The sequence below is a fragment of the Tenrec ecaudatus genome, chromosome 10 (genome assembly GCF_050624435.1).
Source record: "Tenrec ecaudatus isolate mTenEca1 chromosome 10, mTenEca1.hap1, whole genome shotgun sequence".
Lineage (NCBI taxonomy): Eukaryota > Metazoa > Chordata > Mammalia > Afrosoricida > Tenrecidae > Tenrec > Tenrec ecaudatus.
Genome location: NC_134539.1, coordinates 113,601,416 through 113,625,012, shown reverse-complemented (window position 1 = coordinate 113,625,012; position 23,597 = coordinate 113,601,416). Strand labels below are relative to the sequence as shown.

Here is a 23,597-nt window from a genome sequence, read left to right as displayed (position 1 = left end):
GTGAATGGCTACAGACGAGTCCTTTCATTAATACACTTTTCTTAATCTCCTTAGCATACCTTCCAGAAAAAAGGTCCAAGCAAAATAGTAGCTTCAGAGGGGGATTTAGAATCAGCCCACAATGTTTTAGCAACAGTTTGGGGGTTTTTTTGCAGGGAGGGAGGTGGGGTGGGGTGGGAGGGATTGATTCTAAATGGTTCCTCTTGATGATTTTTGTCAAAGGACGCAGATGAGTTTTAAGGGGCTGTTAGCCCTTTCAAAGCCACATTGATGAGCCAGGCTAGGAGAGTTGCAGTGAGCGATCTTTTCCCTCCACCACAATGTGCTTGCTTATTCTTCAAGAGGTGCAAGATCTGTCCTACGAGAGAACCTCATTGAGAATTGTGCTCCATCTACTTTCTACCCTATGGCCCTGATTTTGTCCTTTCCGACTTTTTTTTGTTCCCTGGAATGAAAGAATATGTAAACGGAGCACACTCTGAGACCTGATGTTACTAAAACTGCCATTTTGGCTTCATGAAAATCACAGTGCACAGAATTCTTCAAGGAAGGTCTAACGCAGCGGTTCTCAACCTTCCTCATGCTGCGACCCTCTAATACAGTCCCTCATGTTGTGGTGACGCCTCCCCCCCAACCATAAAATTACTTATGTTGCTACTTCATCACTGTAATTTTGCTACTATTATGAATCAGGTGACCCCTGGGAAAAGGTCATTCCACCCCCAAAGTGGTTGCCACCCACAGGTTGAGAACTGCTGGTTTAAAGGGATAGAAATACCATCTTCAGATGTGTGCAGACCTAGATGGAAGATCTACTGAGAAACAGTAATTTCACATTTTAAACATTATTTTGTTTAATAAAAGCTTCTTTGATTTTATAACAATGCTTTTTTACCTGTATGTGCTTATGTTGCTTATCAAGATTATTTAGAATTTTTTATAGAACTTACACTTTCAATGATGTTTCATTAAATGAAAAATAATACCAAAGCCTTAAATACCTCTATAATCATAGAACACTGAATCATAAAAACCCTGCTTTATTAAAATATTAAATGCCAAGTTAAGCATTTCTTTTTAATAAATAATTAAAATAGGCAGCAAAGCTGTGGGTATATCATAACCTCAATTTTGTTGTTAAATATACATACAGATGTACATAACATTTTTGTCAAAATGTTATAGTTTCACAAAGGGGATTCTGGGTAATTTTTATATTCTTTTGCTTCTTTATAGCTCTCAGTTTCCTACCATAAAGTTTTTTTAATGATTATACTTTGATAAGTTTTATATATGAGGCACCTTTTCAAAGTTTGTGGAAATGTTCCATTATCTTTAAATTCCTTTTTTTCATAAAATTTTTAGTCTTATCGTGTATTTTAGCAATTAAAAAATTTGTCAATCTTGTTTGCCCTGCCCCTTACTAGATCATTTTAATTACTCCAACCCTCCCTCTCCTCTCTTTCAATGAAAAGAGATGCAGGGAACAAAACTAGAACATGATTAATGGTCGAGCTCGGTATTGAGTCGGTGCGCATGCGCGCCCTCACACCGCACCATTGGCTCCTCTTGGGCTCTTTTCACAAGCATGTCACCGATCTTTCTTTTCATTGCTTGTTGGGTTTACCCTGCCAATCTTTCAGTTAGTAGCCAAGTACTTCATTCTTTGTACTACTAGGGTCCATGGGAGATCTACTCAGCAATCGTTCTGAGAATGGGTACACTTGGCAAACAAAATAGAAACCTTTTGCTTTGAGGAGGAATTTTGGAGGAACAAGCAAACAGTATTAGAAAACAAATACATCAGGGAAATAGAAAAAGGTGTGTGTTACAGGTTGGCAGTTAGTGACTGGATGGGGTGTGCAGTTAGTGACTGGATGGTCAAGGTGGGCAACATTGGAAGGTGAGCAAAAATACCAAGGAAGTGAGATTTAAGTACAGGAAGATCACAGCGAGATTGCTGGTTCACTTCCATGCCACCGCTATAAAGTGAGTCACATGAATTTCCCCTTCTTGTACTTACACAAATGATGTTTACACCAGGTGACCACATCCCCTTGAAAAATGATGCCGAATGATTTGCTAAAGCAGGGAGGTCACAAAACTAAAATTTATTTTGAAATGTATCACAATAAAGCAAAGCATGACAAAACAAGGCATGCCTGGAGACATCTTTGGAAGTGCAATCTTGGCAGCGAGAGCAATGCCGTGCCTAGGGTTAGAATATGCTTAGCTTGTTCAAAGATGAAGTGGCAGGAGAAGCCATGGAAATTGCATTTGCACCAGATCACTTATGGCCCTATAAGGAGTTTTGCTTTATATGCCATGGAAAGTCTTTGCAGAAGAGTGCCAAGCAGTACCCCAAACAAAGGTTAAATTCATGGATGGAAGGAAGGGTGGGTAATGGGATAGATAAGGAGAGTGTTTAAAAAAGTTAATGGGACCCAAGACAAGGATGAATGAACTTTTGAAGTCCGCTCATGGATAAAGTAGATAGGGCCATATGTTAATTTAGAATCTGGGTAGTCGGTTCGTTTGCTCTGTCAATGTTTCATTTCACGTAAGTGCTACAGCGGCCCCATGAGATGGCCTCGCCTTCTTTCAATTGTAGGTGATAGAGGACTAGGTAGATTTAGAGGTGTTCTACAGGGTTGGTTCCAGATGGGTTGCTCTTTGTAGAGACTCTATAATCTCTCCCGACGAAGGAAGGTTAAATCTGAAGAACTATGCAGGATCACACCAAACCACACTGCAGCCTGGCTAATACACTCTGGTCTTGTGTGGATTTTTAGGCCTTTTTTTTTTGTGGGGGTGGGGCAGTCTGGTGTCATTTGCACCGGGCACACCAATGATGCCTTGGTCCTTTGTTCAGAAAGGATGTAACACTAGCAAGCTATCAAAAGAACTGTGAGCCTGGTGGGAACATCTCAAGTTAAGAGCCTCATCTCGTTGTACAGAAAGCTATACTTAAATCATAAACTTCTCCTCAACATAAGTGAATTCTGAACTGTAGGCCGGGCAAAACAGGAATGTATTTTATTGATGTAGAAAAAGATGATTCTTTAATATCTCAAAGACTTCACAAAAGTTCTGAATTCATCTCCATGGCTCCCTGAAATCTTTGATCCTCTGCCCTATGTTGATTGAACCAAGCCCTGAGGACACAGCAATGGAGTACGGAGCATAGCTCGACTTTTCCTAAATGACAGCATCTTGAATGTATGAAAAGTCAACAAAATCATCACATTTCTGAGATGATGGCCAAAATAACCATTTTCCACATTTCTGTGTACCTCATTACTTATGAGGGAACATCAGCCATCTTGTCATCCATGTTAGAGAGATGTGAGACCGCCAGCCAGATCAGGTTCACCTGGACATTCTGTTGTTTGTTTGTTCTTAATACTTTGTCAAAGTGTTTTGCCTTTGTCTTTTTCATTTATAATGCTTATTTCAGGCCAGTTGTTTACTTCTACCATCTATTTTTGAGCAGGTAAAGCATTTAGTTTTTCAGAGCTCTGTCCTGTCAGGGCTGGCATTGTCCCCTCCACCATGCTGTATGGACACACCCCTCCAGAGAACAGAAGTTGCTTATTTTAGCCTGAGCACCGACTTCATGCGAACTTGCTCCTTAACTTAAAGCCTTCAGATACGTTGTCACAGAATTGATGCAGAGTGACCTACATAAAATTATCGTCTCTCCTCAGCCACTCAGCTCAGATCATGTCAAAGTTTTTCTTTATCAGATTTTACGAGGTAAGGTTTTCTTTATGAAGAAAAAAAAGCAGTGTGACTATATAAATGAAATGTTTTGCTTTTTGTTTAAACTTTAACTAATCTGACCTTCTAAGATTTTCTTCTGTGCCTGAGCCTTTTTATCTTTTGGTCAAGGTATATTTAGTAAAGGCTGTATTTGATGTTAAAGGTGGCTTTTAAGGGCAGCCATATGGTTCTTATTTATTTGGTGATAGCAGAGCCTTGCCTGGCTAATTCATGAGACAGGAGAGTAGATTAATTATTTAGGGTGACTGGGGGAGTAAATAGTAGGAGTGGTTTGTCACAAAAGGTTCCATTAAGCAGTCTTTAGTGCTTGACAGAGTAGGAGCGTGTGGTATCAAGTGACTAGATTGAAGAGTAGCTCTATCTCCTATGGATGACAGCTATCCTATAGGCCAGCAGTCAGGGAGCCTTGTCGCTGTTGCCTGGTATACCCAAGTCCAACTCTAGAGAAACAAAATGACCTTTAAAACCAAAGCAGGTGGAGGAGACCTGTAGAGCCATCTAAATAAGCTCTCATTAAAGTGCGTTGACTTGATTGAGAGTGATTTGGAATTATGTTGACGGCTCCACTTTCTGGCCACCAGTTATGCCCATCTCCCAGAGGATTAAGACACATAAGCAAAACTAGAATGCTCCCCTCTGATAGCCTTGCTATCCTGAGGTGGTGGTAGAGGGGAATATATTAACTCCTTTGCACTTGATTTTTTTTTTTTTATTAAATGTCATTTGCTGCTTTCTATTCAAAGAAGATTCAACCTTGAGGCTGTGACCTTTATCTAGTAGTACTGAAGCCTCCAGTCTTTTAAGATGTCAAATATACTTAAAAAGTGATTAATTATCCTCTTGATTCTCGTGCTGGAAAATCATCTGCCAGACCTGGGCAGTGAGAAGATTCCCGGAGAAAACCCCTTTTGCTGGACCTCCCATTGTTGGAGCAGGTTTAGAGTGAGAGGTGCAATCCGTAGGGAGCTGCTTGTAGCCACAGTGATGAGCAACTCACGGATGTAGGTTGAGTCTGTCTTAACTCCAGTGCCTTCTCTGTGTTAAAACTAAATACTCTCCTGAAGTGTAGATATTGTCTCTGTAGTGTACAAACCTTTGGGGACATTTTAATTTACTGTAGCAAAATTGGTTTTTTTAGATGGAACTAAGTCTAATAATGTTTATAATGTTCATTGGGTAGTTATTTAAGGGACAATGTTCAATCTCCTGCTCTGTTTCCTTCTAAGATTTTTCCCGAGTCATTGCTTGAGTAAAAGAAACTAAGTATCTGCAATTAAATCTGTCTGTCATTTCAGGTTTGAAATATCTCCATTCAGCTGGCATTTTACATCGAGACATTAAGCCAGGGAATCTCCTTGTGAACAGCAACTGTGTTCTAAAGGTAGTTATTCCGTGTAGTTCACTGTCTGAAGAAAAAGGAGGAATAAATTCAGAATGCCAAGGCAGATTTTAAGAACATGTTTTTGTGAAAGAAAATTTATTTCAACTACTTTGCCCAAGAGTACACAAACCAAAACCAAATTGACTGCCAGCGAGTTGATTCTGACTCAGAGAGAGTGCCTCGCTGTCTCTAGTAACTTTTGTAGTCTTGGCTCACGTTTCTTCCTGATAGTCTGCATGTGGTTTGGGAATTGGAATCACAATGCCGCTGAAAGAAGAAAAGGCGACTTTCCTTCAGTGATGGAAGAGGGGTGTGTGTGCGTGTGTGTTTCAAAAGAAACACATTGGAAGCCCAGCAAACTAGTATTGGTATGAGGGGAAAAGTTTGTTTTCAAAGAAGATTTCCTGCATATAATAGTGACAATGCTAAGTAAGAAACTAATGTACGCAGATGTCGAACACTTTCTCAAAATAGAATAACCATTCCTCAATTATTACTTAGAATTTTAATTGATTAATTATCATTAGTAGCCCCAAACTCTCAAGTTACCAGTTTCAACTTTACTACCACCCTTCCACTATCTTTTCCTAGAAGGGCTAACAAATAGCAAAATCCACATTGTGTTACCCACCTCTTCCTGAGGGGTGTCTGGGCAAAACCCCTAAAATAGAGTTTCAGCATAGACATTGAGATAAGTATCTTTCTAGAGCTGAGTCATCTGAAGAAACATTTTAAAGTCCAAGGATTTCATGAGCTTCTACAATGTGGTACTTCTCTGTACAGTAGATGTTGTTGACATTTCAGCTGATGTACATGAAAAGGAAAGAACTGTCCCGTGCCGGCCTGCTCTGGAACTAATGAAGTCGGCCACGCCAGGGCCAAAGGCTCCAGCGTAAAACCCGGAAGTGTGAAGATCACGCAAGAACACGTGGGGACAGTGCTAAGTGTCCTCATATAAGGCATGAACACAGTATCAAACACAGCCGAGAACATACAAACGCAGAAGATGAACCAAATCTCCAAAAATTCAATATTTAAGCTCATCAAAAAGAGTAAGAAACAAAATTCTAAAAATTGGAGGATGGGGAATTTGGAGATCTAATCTCTAAATTTTATAGAAAACGTAATGAAAAAGTAAACAATCCAATTTAAAAACGGATTAAAGGCATGGAGAGGATATGCAGACTAACAATGAGAAGCTGCTCGTGATCATTAGTCTTTGCAAACCCGCAGCTGTCAAGTCAATTCTGACTCAGTAACCCTTTGTAAGGTTTCCTAAACTATAAACCTCTCTGCAAGCGGACAGCCTCACCTTGCTCCCGAGGAGCCACCAGCCTTGCGGTTAGCCAGTCAACGCTGACCTGACAGCACCACCAGGGCAACACCACCTGACAGCACTGTCATTGGCCATTAAAAACAAAAACACAAGCTCATGACTGTCGAATCGACTCTGACTCATAGCGGCCCTTACAAGACAGTAAAACTGCCCCTTTAGATTGCCAAACCTATAAATATTTTCAGGACCAGAAAGCCTCATCTTTTTTCCCTCGTAATTGCTGGTGAGTTCGAACTGCAGACCTTGTGTTCAGCACCCTAAACATAACCCACAACACAACTACAACTCCTTTATTACCCACTAGGGAGATGCAAATTACAACTCGAATGGTCCCACCCAGTAAAAATGGCTCTGATTCCAAATGAAGAGAACAAATGCTGGTTGGGACGTGGTGACACTGGAACTCTAATACTCTGCTGATGGAGCTGCAAAAATGGTACAGCCGCTACGGAAAATGAGGTTGCACTTGCTTAAAAAGCTAAAACGAGAGAGAATCATACACCTCATTAATCCCACTCCTAGATATATGTTCTAGAGAAATAAGGGCAGTGAGACACCTCGACCTACCTGCACACCCATGCTCATCACAGCACGATTCTCAGCATAAAATGAAAACAACCTCAATGTCCATCGCCAGGTGATGGATGAGCAATTTGTCATCTGTGCATACAGTGCAGCACTCAAACCAAACTGACTCCCTGCCCTCAAGTCAGATCTGATCCATAGCAACTACAGGACAGTGTAGAGCTGCACCTGTGAGTTTCTGAGACTAAGACTAACTTTGTAGGGAGTAGAAACTCCCATCGCTCTCCTGAGATGAAGCTGGTAGTTTCAGACTGCTGACCTTGGGGTTAGCAACCCAATTTGTGATCTGTGCCTTAATGCAGCACTAGACAATAATTTAAAAAGAATATTAAATCCATGAAACAGCTGACAACATGGATGTATCTGAAAGACACTATGCTAAGTGAAATATATCGCCAAAGGACAGACTGTACAAGACCTCAACTATAAAAAGTGAAGAATACATTTACACCCAGACAAAACATTATTTTATGGTTAACAATAAGCAGTCGTCACTAAAGACACATTGTGTGAAGGAAAAGCCAATACACAATTTTGGGTGAATTCAACCTGTCTTGACCAAGGCAAAGGAAGTCACTGAAAGGTATATAAAAATAAGCAACTGTGGGCAATGCTGTACCATATTCCTCCCACAGCAATAGTAGCGGGAATAATAGCTGAGTAGATTTGTAAGTAAGTGTTCATGCCAAATACATGAGAAAGGTACTACATGAGTACACCATATGGGTATGGTGGTAGATATTCCTACCTACAAATGATCCCTAGTAGAATAATGGATTAGAAATTGGGCTGCTAATCACAGTTCAAAACCACCAGCTGCTCTGAGGGAGAAAGATGAGGCTTTCTGCTCCTATTACAATTGACAGGAGCATTGGTGACATACTGTGCCACCCATTAGGCTGTTAACCACAAGGTCAGCAGTTTGAAACTACCAGCTGGTGGGGAGGGTGGAAATGAGGCTTTCTACTCCAGTAAAGATTTGTAGTCTTAGAAACCCACAGGGGCAGTTCTACTCTGTCCTGTAGGCTCGTTAAGTCAGAATTGACTCAATAGCATGAGATGTGTAGATGTTCCACACACACTCGGAGCACATGGGGAGGTGGCACAGTTGTAGAAACAGACATCAGAACTGATCACTAGGCTTGAAATTCAAGACTGTCATCTTGTGGGGCATATAGGTCAGTTGGCAAAACACCATTCTTAAAGATTATGCTCTACATCCTACTCTGGGGAGTAGCATCTGGGGGTCTCTGGGTGGCCATCTAAGAAGTCGCTGTTGGTTTCTTCCCTGCTGAAGCAAAGGAGAATGAAGAAAACCAAAATAGTCAAGGAAGTGATTAGTCCAAAGGTCTGATGATCCTCACAGACTTCAGCCACCCTCAACTCTGATACCAGTAGGACTCGATGGCACCCAGCTACTACCTACAACCACTCTTAACGCCGCAAAGAGGAAGTCCCAGTTAGAATGCGTAAAAAACCTATAGGAACCCTGGAGCCCTTACCTTGAGAAAGCCTTCTGACCTGAAACTAGAGACCACCTCTTAGACAAATAATGAATAGGATTATAAAGCCCATGAAGAATGTCGTCCGCAGAACAATTAACTATGTACAAGGAGGTAACACACCCCCCACCCCGAAAAAATCATGCTGCCGCCCCTAGCTATCCTTACCACCTTCACAGTACTGTCCATTACACTTAATGCAGTTGTCAGATCCGCAACTCCATTCTTGGAACATTTTCCAAACTCATGTGTTTGGATGGTTGACAGCACATCCCTCATTTTTTTCTTCACCTCCTCTCCTACATTATCAAATCGTTGTCCTTTCATGTCTCTCTTCATTTGTGGAATCAAAAAGAAGTTGCAAAAAAAAAAGTTGCACAGCGAGGTCAGGTGAGAAAGTTGAGGCAAGAGGAGCATGCTGGTTTTTGCCCAAAGCTGGCACAGGTACATTGTTGTGGCAAAACCAGTACCCCATCTGCCACAAATTGGACTCTTTTTTTTGGTCACACACTGTTATGTAATCTTTCCAGAACCTCTAAATAGAGAGCTTGATTAACAGTCTGACCTGGTGGAATGAACTCCAAATGCACTATCCCTCTCGCATCAAAAAAACAAAAGAGCGTCGTCTTAATCTCTGATTTCATTTGACGAGCTTTTGGGGGGAACGAGGTGACAGTGGCGTCTTCCACTGGCTTGATTGATGTTTACTTTCAGGGTCGTAAGAATGGTACCATGTCTTGTTGCCAGTGTTGACCTTGGGGAAAGGGTCTGGGTCACTTCAGAGCTGTTCTTTCAAAGCCCAGCATGTTTCCACTTAACACTCACTTTCCTGATCAGTCAGAACCCGAGGCACAAGTTTTGAAGCCACCCTTCTCATTCCCCAATCTGCCATTAACATTCACTGAACCAAGCTCCAAGATAGTCCAGAGTACTTCCCCCGCTTTTCACTGAGCCGTCAGCGGTCTTCGAGCACAAATGCACAAATTTTGTTAACAGCTTTGTTTGGGAAGTTGATGGAAGTTTAGACCAAGGTTTGTCATCAATCGACATTTCACTGTTTTTGAAATGAGAAAAACGCTCATACATTTGAGTTTTTCCCATAGCACTGTCCTTGTAAGCAGTGCTCAACATCACAACCGTTTCTGTGGCATTTTTACCAAATAGAAAACAAAATTTCAGAGCCGCATGCTGTTCTCTTAAATCAAAAACAAGGTTTGAGCAAAACTGCTTTTACAAAAAAATTCATTGTGACCAGAGAGAACCTTCCAAGGTGATGCCACTGGGTGCACTAACTCAGAGAGTTGCTCAGTGCTCTCCTAGTGGGAAAAATGCATGCTATGAAACCTGGGCCCAGAGGAGCTTTTCCCCTTTTTTTGAGGGGAGTAAGTGGGGGAGTAGGGGTAATCCCCTGTATACAAGATCAAAGGGGCAATATTTGCTCAGAATGAAAGATGAGAAGACAATTAGGGACAGGGAAACCAGACAAATGAATATGGGCAACAAAGGAAGAAAACAGAATGCTGATACATTGCAGGTTTGCGGTGGAGTTAATTGATTGTATAAACAACTATTTTGCTATTTTGACTCCCACATGAAGCACAATAAAATGTTTTATTTTAACTACCATTATTGATTACTACAGACTTGATGGAGTATCCTTCAACAGGAAGAACTTGGAGCACCACAATAAACAGATGGGAGTTGTGGGGATTTTATTTTATTTGAGTCACAATTACGGCTCATGGAAGCAGCAGTCTGGAACTCAGATGATTCATTATATTGAGCAAATCTGCCGCTAAAGATTTCTTTTAAAGTATTAAAAAGTACTCTGTATTAAAAGATGTCACTCTGAGGACTAAAGTGTGTCTGACTTAAGCCATCGACTAAAGCAATGGCTTCATATGCATGGGAAACTGCAGAATGTCTAGAAAGACTGATGAAGAATTGATGTCTTTGAACCAAACTGTTGAAGCAGAATGTTTGTACCGTGGACTACAAGACCAACAAGTCTGTCTTGAACAAAGTACAACCAGAACACACTTTAGAAGTGAGGATGGCAGGACTTCTTTTCATCCATGTTGGACATGTAATCAAGAAATAATGATCCCTGGAGAAGGGTATCATGCTTGGTAAAGTAGAGGATCTTAAAAAAATAGAAATACCTTCAGTGAGATGGGCTCAGACAAAGGCACAGTAGTGAGATTGAGAGGGAAAGATTGGCGCAGGACTGGTCAAGGTTTGGTTCTGTTGAACATAAGGTTGGGACAAGTAGTCGGAGCTCACTCAATGGCACTTAACAATAGTAACAACATTAGTTATAGACAGTTGAGCTGAGCTTAAAAGTTCTATAAATGAATTTCATTTTTTGTTTTAAATGCTCTCGGAACTATGGGACAATTCTCTTTAAAATTATTAGATTGTGTTGCTTACTGAGTAAAAATTCTCCCTTTATTGCACTACTGAAGAGGCATGTTCCTGTTTTACCTCTTGAAAGATAGTTTTTCTTATTTTAATGAAAGTAGCTGAATTGTAGTTAAGCCTTGTCTCCACCGAGAAATGCATTGTCCCCATGAGCCACTAAAGTAACTGCTCCTGGAGTTCATGCTCTAGAACTGGCTCACTGAAGACAATTATTCCGTGTCCTGATATGTTGGGTGTTGGTTGAACATGTTCACAAAAGGCTTTTGAGGAGTCTGGGGCTCGATGCCGTCAAATGCCCGAAGTCCCAGTTGTTTGTTGTAGTGTCATTGTAACACTGTGCCAATCAGAACAACCTGAGAGTTTGCTCCTTAGAACTGGAAATGTCAGTGAGAGGAGAGGGCCACTGGGTAGTGAATCTTCCTTCCTGAATGTACAAATCCATCAATGATAATTATGACAAAATATTGCTTTTTTACATCAATGTTATTTTATATGGCAAATGTGTTGCCTATACAGGCAAAGTACGTAATTTGGGGGGACATCAAAGTTAGGAAAGGGGTGGTTAAGTTATTTTCTGTGATTTGGTTTGCCTTTAAAAGATAACTCAAAATGTCAATGCCAAATAATAGACCTGTATATTCTTAAAACACCAGCCTTTGGATGCCTTTTTAAAAAATGCTTTTCCTCTGTGGTCTAGAAATTCTTCATTTTTTAACTTTTAAAGACTGTTTCCACTGATTTTTCATTGCGTGCACATGAATCCATTTGGTGTGACCAGGCATATTAGCTGTAAGACAGCATTGCCAAAAATCAGAGGACAGTCGTAATTCCTTTCAAGTAATGGTTTCCAGATTTTTATTTTGTTTAACCAAGTAAAATTTTATGTTCCAACCTCAGCTTGGAAGACAGATAAAAAGTGGTCTCTCATCATTGGCCGCTATAATACTGAGTGACAAAAAGAACACAGGAGCTTTTGAGATTAAAATTTGAAATCTGGTGCGATGGCCTTCACCGTCTTCTCTCACCCTGTGCTCCCAGGGTTGTGTTCTGTCTGGGTGGCCCAGTATCAGGAGCATCTTAATTCCCTGAGCTGAGCACCCGTCGTTGCTAAGGGTGTTTGTAACAAATCACCTTGCAACCTTGAATACTTTTCAGTGAAGTAGAAATTGCAAGAAAATATTTATTTCTCAATCTGAACCGAAATTAAACCGTCTTTCTTAGAGATGGCTATTTGTCTAGATTTTAGCATGCTGTCACGGGCAGAACTGGCTCTCTGCTAAATACCGGAAGCATAAACTAGCAGCACTTGGCATTCTTCAATGTACCGCATTTTGACATTATAGTGTGGATCAGTATTTTAAATAGATTTCCCTGATCCTTGAGCAGTGCAGGGACTAGAGGCTTAAATCGATATATAGCTTTTGACACCCCCACAACTTAACTACTTAAAAGTCCACTGTGGACTAGATAACTTTTTAATTACTGATAACACAGTCAATTAGCGTATATTTTGGATGTTGTAAATGTGTTATGTGCTGCACCAAAAAGCTGCATTTTCAATACAGATAAATTATTTTTCAAAAATGACAAGATTTTAGTGCCTTCTGGCACAGCTGCATCACCAGCTCCTCAAATGTCCTTCTCTCTCTCCGGTTTCTTGTTTCGGTTTGGTTTTTTACAATGTTCATTTCTCTGGGTTCCCTTATTTTGAATGGGGGCATCTGCAGCGGCGGACCTTGATCTAAGAGGGGACATTATCAATCCGCTCCATTTTTGCTTGGAATGTCGCGACTCCTGCCTTCCTAAGAGCACCTCAAACATCATTGGCACTTCATATTCAGGGGTTTATGGTATTACACTCGGGAGATCCCTGAGAGGTCACTTTTTACTGTGGTACACAATACACCATTGGTTTCACACAATGATTTTTTTTAATCCATGTATTAATGGACTTGGCAGTTTAGTCCTGTGTTCAAGGGTCACCTGTACAGGTGAGTTTTGCTGTCGGTCGCAACTCCTTTTGGGGTCAAATGATCCTTTCACAGAGGTCGCCCGATTCATAATAGTAGTAAAATTGCAGTTATGAAGTAGCAACGGAAATAATTTTCTGGTTGGTGAGGGTCACCACCACATGGGGAACTGTATGAAACGGTGGCGGCATCAGGAAGGATGAGAACCATGGCTGTGAATAATCCATAAACCTGGTCTGCTCTTAACTTCCACCTCCCTCCATAAGCCAGCCTTAAAAAGAGTTATGCAATCTAGCAAGAGTGGGGGTGGGGGGCTTGTTTTAATTTTCGTGTTTCTAGATGTATTGATTTGATGGTGTTTGGGTCACTTTTTCTATTTAGATTTGTGATTTTGGATTGGCCAGAGTGGAAGAATTAGATGAATCCCGTCATATGACTCAGGAAGTTGTTACTCAGTATTACCGGGCTCCGGAAATCCTGATGGGCAGCCGACATTACAGCAATGCTATTGACATCTGGTCTGTCGGTTGTATCTTTGCCGAACTGCTGGGACGAAGAATATTGTTTCAGGCACAGAGCCCCATTCAGCAGGTACGATTTTTACTGTAGGCTTTTGCAGCTTTCAGGTCTGTGACGGATTTGTAGGTGAAACCCATCCTGCACACATGCCTTGAGTTTATTATTCGTTGTACTAATTTGCTTTCAGCAAATTCGGGTTCACTTAAAATGCAGGATTTTATGAAGTTGAAGATTACAGAGAGATTCATTTTGTAACTTACAAGCATATTAGGATGTCAGCTTTCACTGCATGCACTGGTGCATGGCCGCAGCCCCTGCTGTACCAGATTGCACAGGCCGAACCTTCCGCTGTGCGAGGGCCCGGGTTCTGTCGAGCCGAATGGCTCTGACTTGAAAATGTGTTTGGTGCCTTAATGTATTTACTTTGTGCTTCGAGTATAAATTCTGACTGCTGGTTTAAGATGTGAACATTTAGAAAGGATGGTGAGCATTTTTATTAAGCTATTCAAGTATCTTAATATGACGGAGACGGTCAAAAGCTGAATGGAGTGTCGCTTTAGGAGGGTTTCCCTGGCACTTTATCCACCTACAGGATAGTTAACTCATTCATAAGGACGTTTTCATGGGATAGTTCTTAATCGCTTGCTTAACAGAATTGCTTAGCTAGGAGCAGTGGTGATGGGCTCAGACTGGGGCGTCACATTGGTGACAGCCAAAACCTAGCCCTGCCACTTACCCAGCTGTTACCCAGCTGTTCATCTTGCACAAAATGACTGCCCCTCTCAGTTCCCTGATTTCCATTTGCTCTCAGATTGTCTTGGTGACTATTCTGCAGGTTCAATGAAGGTGAAAGTGCAGCCTACCACTCAGTAAATGCCCTCAGTTCTGAGGGGGGTGTGGGGGGTGTGGTAAGTAAAACAAAGTCAGTCCCTGCCTTTCTGAAACTTTCACATGACACAGAAAATAAGCATTTATACAAATAAACATAACTGAACTCATGGTAAATTCTACAAAAGAAAAACTTTAAAAAGAAATGGGGATAATGATAGTAGGTGGAGGGAGCACTGTTAAAGTGTTATCTGAGGAAAAACATTTGAGGGAGCAACTAATGTGTTGAGGAGCAAGATTGCCATAGAGCAGGGATGGGAATGGCTGGCCCACGGGCCATATGAAGCCCACAAATCATCAATAGCCGCTAACAGCACACACGCCTACTGAAAAGACGCAGTTCCAGCCAGCACATTAGGGGTGAGTTAATTAAATGTTTGGCCAATATAGCCTGAGAAAGGTGTTAGAAATATTGGTTTCCTACTGCAGCCATAGGATAACCAGCCTGTGAGGCAGGTACAGCGGGGGCCTATTTGAAGACTGGCAAGGCCCTGTGGCTGGGCAAGCAGGCCCGAGGAAGAATGAGTAGGAGGCAAGGTCAGAAAGTCAAGCCTGACCCTGTTAGACCTGATTAGGACTTTGGATTTTATCTAAGTGTGAGGACAACTGTGTGGAGGCCTTTGATGAGTGTCTGGAAAGGCCACACTGACTGGTGCGTATCTTTACAAGTGCATGCCAGTGACCAATGGAATCTTCTCTTTCATGCTTTCTACAAATTGTTAACTAGTGTGTTAGAAACTACATAGGCAGTGGCGAACACTTAAAATGATTTCTCTGCTTGTGGATTAAACTAAGGCTGCTCAAAGTTGGAGCCAACTAAGTGGTGCTAAGCAACAGGCTGAAGCTTTGAGTCCACTCAGGGCCTCCTCGAAAGAAAGGCCTGTCAATCGGATTCAGAAAAACCTGCCTCTGCCAACCCTGTGGGACACAGCTGCTTTCTGACACGTGGTCGCCAGGAGGCGGAGTCAGCCTCACTGCAGCTGTTTGCCTGGGGGTTTTAATTCATTCAAACCCCCCCCCACACACACACGCACGCACACTTATGCTTAAAAATTGACCCTGGTGAAAGAAAATTATCAGGTGCGCATAGTTAACCACTAAAATTTAGATGCTATTGACAATATTCACTTTCTTCAATTTCTAGAAAACTTCAAAATTCTTTTTTTTTAAATCGTTTTATTAGGGGCTCATACAACATTCATACATCTATTGTATAAAGTACATTTGTACATTCATTGCCCTCATCATTCTCAAAACATTTGCTCTCCACTAAGCCCCTGACATCAGCTCCTCATTTTTCCCCTCTATCCCTGCTCCCCCCTCCCTCATGAACCCTTGATAATTTATAATTTATTATTTTTTCATATCTTGTCCTGTCCGACGTCTCTTTTCACCCATTTTTTTCTGTTGTCCGTCCCCCTGGGAGGAGGTCACATGTAGATCCTTGTAATCGGTTCCCCCTTTCTAACCCACCCACCCAGTATTGCCACTCACACTACTGGTCCTGAAGGGATCATCCGCCCTGGATTCCGTGTGTTTCCAGTTCCTATTTGTACCAGTGTCCATCCTCTGGTCTAGCCAGACTTGCAAGATAGAATTGGGATCATGATAGTGGGGGCGGGGGGAGAGGAAGCATTTAGGAACTAGAAGAAAGTTGTATGCTTCATCATTGCTACATAGCACCATGACTGGCTCGGCTCGTCTCCTCCCCAAGACCCTTTTGTAAGGGAATGTCCAGTGGCCCTCAAATGGGCTTTGGATCTCCAATCCACACTACCCCCCTCATTCACTATGGTAAGATTTTTTGTTCTGCTGATGCTTGATACCTGATCCCTTCGACACCTCGTGATCGCACAGGCTGGTGTGGGCTTTGTTGCTTCTGAGCTAGATGGCCACATGTTTACCTTCAAGTCTTTAAAACCACAGACGCTCTATCTTTTGATAGCCGAGCACCATCAGCTTTCTTCACCATAATTTGCTTATGCACCCATTTGTCTTCAGCGATCGTATCATGGAGGTGAGCACACAATGATAGGATTTTTTGTTCTTTTATGTCTGATAACTGATCCCTTCGGCACCTTGTGATCACACAGGCTGGTGTGCTTCTTCCATGTGGGCTTTGTTGCTTCTGAGCTAGGTGACTGCTTGTTTACCTTCAAGCTTTTAAGACCCCAGATGCTACCTCTTTTCATAGCTGGGCACCATCAGCTGATTTCACCACATTTGCTTATTCACCCGCTTTGTCTTCAGTGGTTGTGTCGGGAAGGTGAGCATCATAGAATGCCACTTTAATAGAAGAGAGTATTCTTGCATTGAGGGAGTACTTGAGTGGAAGCCCAATGTCCTTCTCTACCTTAATATTAAACCTATAAATATATGCACATAGATCTATTTCCCATCATATATAAATATATGTGCGTATGTACATGTCTTTATTTAGACCTCTATAAATGCCCTTTGCCTCTTAGCTCTTTCCTCTATTTCCTTTGACTTTCCTCCTGACTCACTATCATATTCAGTCCCTATCAGGGTTTTAGTAATTCCTCTTGGTTACATCAAAATTATTTCTTTTAAAAATAATGTCATTCAGAGAATGCTTAGAGAAGTCAAATTGCAATAATCATAAAGCCCTTCATACAACCAAAATCCATGCTGTGGTAGTTACATTATCTGGTGTCAACTTGAGACTATTAAGAGTGAAGGGGTGGAGCTTAACCTGTCTATCAGGTCGCAGCTTGATGACCCTATATGGAGATAAATAGCTCACTGGAGGCCAGATACGCTTTCTCTGCTTCGTATTCCTGCTGACAAGCTACATGGAGCTACGCTGATTAAGCCAGAGCCCTGGAGTTGGAAGAGCCACATGGAGGCCCACACCAGCACTGAGATGCTTCCACCACCAATGGATCCACAGACTTTCCACCCCTGGCCTGTGATCTTCCTGCATTCAGCATCATTGCATGTGTTGCGTGAGTCTGAAGAGGAATTTACAGACTGGTATCGGACATACGGGCTAAGATTGGACTAATGGACTTGATCCGGACTGGGCTGGGATGTTTTCTCAATATATGATTACTCTTTTATATGAAACTTTCTTATATGCATGAGTATCTATGAATTTGTTTTTGTAGTCAGCCCAAACTAACACATCTGCCTTTACTGTTCACATTGAGAGATATAGTCTATTATATATTTCCGTGTAAATATATGTGGTTTTAAGAAACTACACTGAAAAAAAGAAACTACACTGTATTCTTTTTTTTTTTATTTTCACAAGAGATAAGCTTGTAGTTAGTTCAGGGATCGTTTGCTGGTCATTCTTTTTTTTTTTTTACACTATATTCTAAATGTAAAAAATAAAGTCCAGCCATTTCAGTGCGATTGTGGAGTGAGGAGAATGCACTATCCAGCTTCAGCCATGTGGCTGGGTTTCGTCAGTGGAGCCCAAGGGCCCCACAGCTGGACTCTTCAAGATACAAAAAGTCTGAGCTTTGAAGATACATAAAGGTCATCAAAATTTTATCAAGAAGAAGAGCTATGAAAAAGCCACAGGGGCTACAACTTTCAGGTGGAACCAAGAATTACATCATAGACGTCTTTTCTGTGGATGAAGGTTCAATGGAATTTAAGAATTCTTCATTGCTTCAAGTGTGATGTACAACATTTGGGAAGGAAAGAAATGAACAGGTCATGAAGGCGTGAATAGAAGCACGTGAGGAAAGTATTTTGGTGACATTGATGACATCATTTCACAATCATGAAGAAAGAGCACGTGTGGACACTAATTTGCCGGAAAATAATTTTTAAAAAAGAAAGAAAATAGAGCTCAACTCACTTCAGTTATCTGTGAGACTGTCATGTCTGATCATTCTATAAAGTGAATGACGGTAGAACCTCACATAGCGAGTTCCGGTGGCTCACTGGCCAAGTACTCAGCTGCTAAACTCAAAGGTAGTGAGAGGTTCAAACCCAGCAGCTGCTCCACAGGAGAAAAATGCTGCGGTATGATCCCATGACGCTGACAGCGTTGGAGGCCCCAGGAGGCAGCTTCACTTTGTCCTTTGCGATCACTGTGAGTCAGAATCAACTCAAGAGTGGTGGTCTTAGGGTCTCTTCCTATTTATACACAGAGAAGCTGAAGTATAAAGTAGGGAAGTATTTCAGTCCTCTGTATGCCACAAATATCTCAGATTTCTGCTGAAAGGCTGAAAGAGGTGTAGAACAGCTAAAGGATTCGCATATTGCATTTTCTCTAGAAATACATCGATCTTGAGTTTGCCAGGCTGCCATGCCAGTGAAGGAGAGCCCCTAAATATCTACCTGTATTTGGGGTGAGCAACTGAGATAGAGAATAGAAAGAATCTACCTTCTCTCAGTGGGGTAATGATTTTGTAGCATTTCCTCTGTATCTCTCAGATACAAATGTCTCAGCTACGGTAGTACTAGGAGTCCTTGTTCACTGCTTCTCATCCATGACTTTGACCCATCTCAGGGAACTTTCTGCATGTTTCCACAGTCAGACATTTTCTTCCTGCCTTTAGTGAGGTCCCAAAGTGTCACCAACGCCCTTTGTCCTGTGGCTAGAGGTCTTTGCTTCTGCTGAATGCAAGCATCTCAAGGACCCCATTACCCTAGGCGGCAGTGATGTTGACGGCCACCCCATGGCTTAGATCGGTGCAGAAAAGAGCGTCCAATGTTCAGCAACCACAGAACCAGGGGAAAGTATTCTCTAGCTATCAGAATGAAATGTTATTACTGATTGTGCTGTGAAGTTACAACAGTGGTAGCACTAGGGAAAATTGTTTAGATAGTTTGCTACCTACAACGACTTGTTTCCAAGATAGTTGCTTTTATTAGTCTCTTTTATTGGGCCATGCTAGCTAAAGTGTGACCTTAGGCAGCTTCTTAATTTTCTAGGTACTGCGGCTTTTTTCTGCCAGTGTTAGAGATTTCTAGCCTTGACTTGAACATAAACAGTGTGCACTGGCCAAATGCAGAGATTTCAGGTGTGAACATTGAGTATTTATTAAATCACAACTGTTTGATTTGTGGATTAACTGCACAATGAGCTTAAATCCATTTGAAATATCAGAATCCATTCAATCACTGTTTGAAAATAACAGTTATTAGCCATCAACAAGGATTATGTTATGAGACTACGTTTCCACGACACAGGGTTGGCAGATTCAGGCATCTAAATTACTCTAGCCTTAGACTGCCAGGCTCAAATAGCATATATATTTAAAGATCATTTTATTGGGAGCTCTTACAGCTCTTATATCCATCCATACAGCAATTGGTACATTTGTTAGCATCATTCTTTTCTAAACATTTACTTTCTATTGGAGTTTTCTATATTTTTATCAGATGGTTTTTTTCTTTGTGTAAATACTACAGAAGGTGACTTCCAAAAGGACTCCCATCAATGAATCTGGAAATTGATTTACATTTTTTTCACCTGATTTGGTCTCCATCTGTACAGCTGTGATCCGAGAATAATGATAGGGGGTGTTAGTGAGGGACTACTATACATCTTCTCCATTGTGTGTTTTCTTGCAGTTGGACTTGATCACGGATCTCTTGGGCACACCATCACTGGAAGCAATGAGGACAGCTTGTGAAGGCGCTAAGGCACACATACTCAGGGGTCCTCATAAACAGGTAAGCGGGGTGGGGGTTGTCTGCTGGTGTACCTCATAAACACATACGGGGGTGGTGTCCGTGTCGGGTAACCATCTGGGCAGAATCTCCCTTCAACTCGAAGAATGTTCTTCGAACATATCACTGGTCAGTTGTTGCGGGGAGCCGGGGTTCTTGTGTTTGGTGTCTTGATCATAAATGCGTAAGACAATATGGCCCGTGCAGTGCCGTAGAAGAAAGCTCGTACTTTGGTGGCCCTTTTGCTAATGAGCGACTCCTGGCCTTGTATCTTGTTTTATCGATTTAGATAGGGAAAGTGACTGGGGTGGGGCGGAACAACCTCAGTGCCATTATGTAACTCATGCACATCAAGAATTTGCCTTCTGCCTACTGAGCCCACATACCTGAGGGTCTTATATTCCAGCAAGCCTGTGAAGCTGTTACTTTTATCCTCTTGCCACTAGCTCAGAATCATGTGCATCTTGTTAGAGAAGGAGGGCTGATGAGAGGTTGCCAGATTTGCACTGATCAGTATTACATGCCGCCAGCCACCTCGCTGCCGAGAGAGGATGGTGGAGATCTCCACCCTGCTGGGTTTTTACAAGCAATTTGCCTATTCTCTTACTGACAAAACAGCTTGATGATGTCAAGAGTGAGGAAAGGACATTCATTTCCTGGAGCACGTGGGACAGAGAAGACCTGAGCAAGAAGGCTGGGCAACTGCGTTTCTTGGGTTTTACCATGATTGAGCATTTAGATGATCTAATTCAGTGGTTCTGAACCTTCATAATGCCGCGACCCTTTAATACAGTTCCTCATGTGGTGGTGACCCCTAACCATAAAATTATTTTCGTTGCTGCTTCATAACTGTCATTTTGCTTCTGTTGTGAATCAGATGATCTCTGTGAAAGGGTCATTCAAACAACCCCCAAAGGGTCACGACCCACAGGTTGAGAACCGCTGATCTAATCGATGGTACCAAATGACAAGCTATGTGTGACTCTCATTGCTTCCATTTGGACAAAGCTTTGCCCTCTTGCAGTTCCTTCTCTGTAGTTCTGGTGTGATGCCGAGCCTCCATTTCCACAGACATCAATGTGTTATCTTCTACAATCCCCAGAGCTGATATACAGATGTGCATACTTTAAATAGATCCCTGACCCTCACATCCTTCTTGTACATTTAGTTTAGAACTAGAAATCATTTGGACCTGAGCACCCGGAGAGGAGCACAGTAAGTCTTAACTTAGAGAAAGGTACTATGTGGTAGGCTGTGTATGTTCTAACGATGAGCCAGCATCAGAACATTAAACTAGTTATCTATAAGGAAAAACAATTTTAAACACTGGTATCAAGTCAGTTTCAACTCATAGGGATCCTGTGGGATGGAACAAAACTGCCCCCAAAGGTTTTTTGAGATGCGTATCGTTATGGAGGCAGACTGCCATATCTTCCTCTCATAAAGCAGCTTATGAGTTCAGCTGCCCTTTTGATGAAAAGCTTTAACTACTGTGCCTCCATGATTGTTGATTTATCAATGCCCTGTGGTGGGCTTGAACTGCCAACTTTCAGTTAGCCGCTCAGCACCTGCGCAGAGTGCCACCAGGAGTCTTCAAAAACCATTAGCACAGACTTTAAAGGCCACCTTATTTTTAGTCTACTTTTATCCAGTGTTGGAGGTAGTCTTCTGAAGTTTTGTCATCTTTGAACATTAACCCAAGTATGTTTGCATAAAGTAAGTTTATGCCTAGTGTATATCCATGAATGTAGCCGAACCTGGTGTATTGCTTGGTTCTTTTATTCCCCCTAAAGCTTCAGTGTTAGCCTGCATTGATTAGTTGGTCTTTTTACCATTAGTGTTCTCGACAGTCATCAGCAAGACCTTAAAGGTTATTACTTCAGCTACTGCTGAGATTCAGCATTTTTCCCTCCTACGGACCAGGACACCTCTTGTTAGCCTGCTAGCAGTTTCTTGAGAATATTGCCATTCATGGTTTAACTGTTACAGCTGAGATTGAAAAACACACACCTCCACACTAGTTTATTTGGTTTTCAAATATATACGTGCAACTTTAAAAGCTTGCTATATACTATTCACATCTCTGATGTAGCTCTGTGCATCATGACTGTTTTGTGACATTCACTCAATTTGTGTTTTCTGGTGTCGGACTCAGGCTGTCTGCATTGCACAGCATTTTGGAAGTTGCTTGAGTGTAAATTCTCAATATGTGACTTTAGGCAAAGTACCTGACCTCTCTGTGTGCCTGAGTCGTTCATCTGTCATGGCATAAGCGTGGTACTTCAGTAGGTGGTGATGGTGATGAGGAGATACTGTATGTCAAACAATGCAGTGTGCTTGATCCACACCACGAGCTTAGTAAATGGTAAGCATTATTATAATGAATGCTAATGGTCACTTTGTGATTGGTTAGTTGATTTTTATCTTACCTGTTATCCTATGCTACCTGTCCTCAGTTCAAGCATATCTTTAATTCCATTTTTCTGATAAAGTCTCCCTTTGTAATAGGATAAATTTCTCAATCTAAAACAGTAGATAGAACGTGGGACTTTTTAAAGCAGTTCATATGAACGCGGGCTTTACCCCAGGAATGCAAGGGTGGCCCAACAACAATGAATCGTGGCATTTTTAATTAGAATAATCATGATTATCTCATCTGAAAAATCCTTCACATGATAAATGTTCTTTACCCAAAACTACAGAAAAGCGTTGTATGGAATTCCTGTTAAGTTTACGAATAAGACAGAATGAGATGTACATAACACGTTTACATGTATTTACCCAAAATTCAAATACATCCACACAGAAAGAACCTCTCTAACTTTAGCAAAGGCTCTCAGAAGTCCGCAGGAAACTACGTAAGATAATTGGAGGTCTCCAAACGGACAAGAAGTTATCTTCCTATCTGTATCCTGAATTACGTAGTATAAGACTTAAGATTGAACTCCTGAGGAATACTTCTAAATATTCAACATAAGTTATTTGGTTGGGCTAGAAAGAGAAAACTAAGCTTCTTTCACATAGTTTCATTTACTTGGCTGCTCAAAGTTAGGTGGAAAGTCCCACTCTCTTAACAACAATAATTAGGAGTTTGCAATGTGTGAGATATTATGGTGAGCATTAATTGTGCATTCACTCATTGAACCCTTGCACCAACAGCCTGATGTCCCATAGTGTTCCCTTTCATAGATGGAAGAAGATTGAAGAGGTTAAATACGAATCCTTAAGCTCCTAACCCAGTGTCAGCTCTTAAAAACCTGTGCTCATGTCAGTATGTTACTCTGCCTTCACAAGTTTCCTTGTTGTCTGTCTTTTTATTTTGACTTTTATATTCTCAAGTACTGTGTGAATACTTGTAAAAGGAAAATTTCCAGAAAGTCTCTCAAGTACTGTGCCCCAATCTCTCCTGAATTAATCTGAGCATCTTTCTCCAGCAGTATTTCCCCTGCGCTTATTCGCATGGGTTTGTTCGAGCAGAAAGCATTACTTATTGGGACTTTAAAAAACTGTACGTATGCATATACAGGAGGAGTCGCTAATTTGCTCTGTTCTGG

The 23,597-nt window shown here is 41.5% G+C and overlaps 1 protein-coding gene across 2 annotated transcripts in view; it reads left to right on the top strand.

Moving 5' to 3' along the window:
- NLK (nemo like kinase) overlaps nucleotides 1–23,597 on the top strand; it is a 164,499-nt gene that overhangs the window by 124,325 nt on the left and 16,577 nt on the right. For both annotated transcript variants that reach the window (XM_075561352.1, XM_075561353.1), the window contains exons 4-7: nucleotides 3,650–3,756; nucleotides 5,079–5,164; nucleotides 13,360–13,569; nucleotides 19,945–20,046. In XM_075561352.1, coding sequence (XP_075417467.1) covers nucleotides 3,650–3,756; nucleotides 5,079–5,164; nucleotides 13,360–13,569; nucleotides 19,945–20,046 — 505 coding nt within the window. The remainder of the gene's footprint in view (nucleotides 1–3,649; nucleotides 3,757–5,078; nucleotides 5,165–13,359; nucleotides 13,570–19,944; nucleotides 20,047–23,597) is intronic.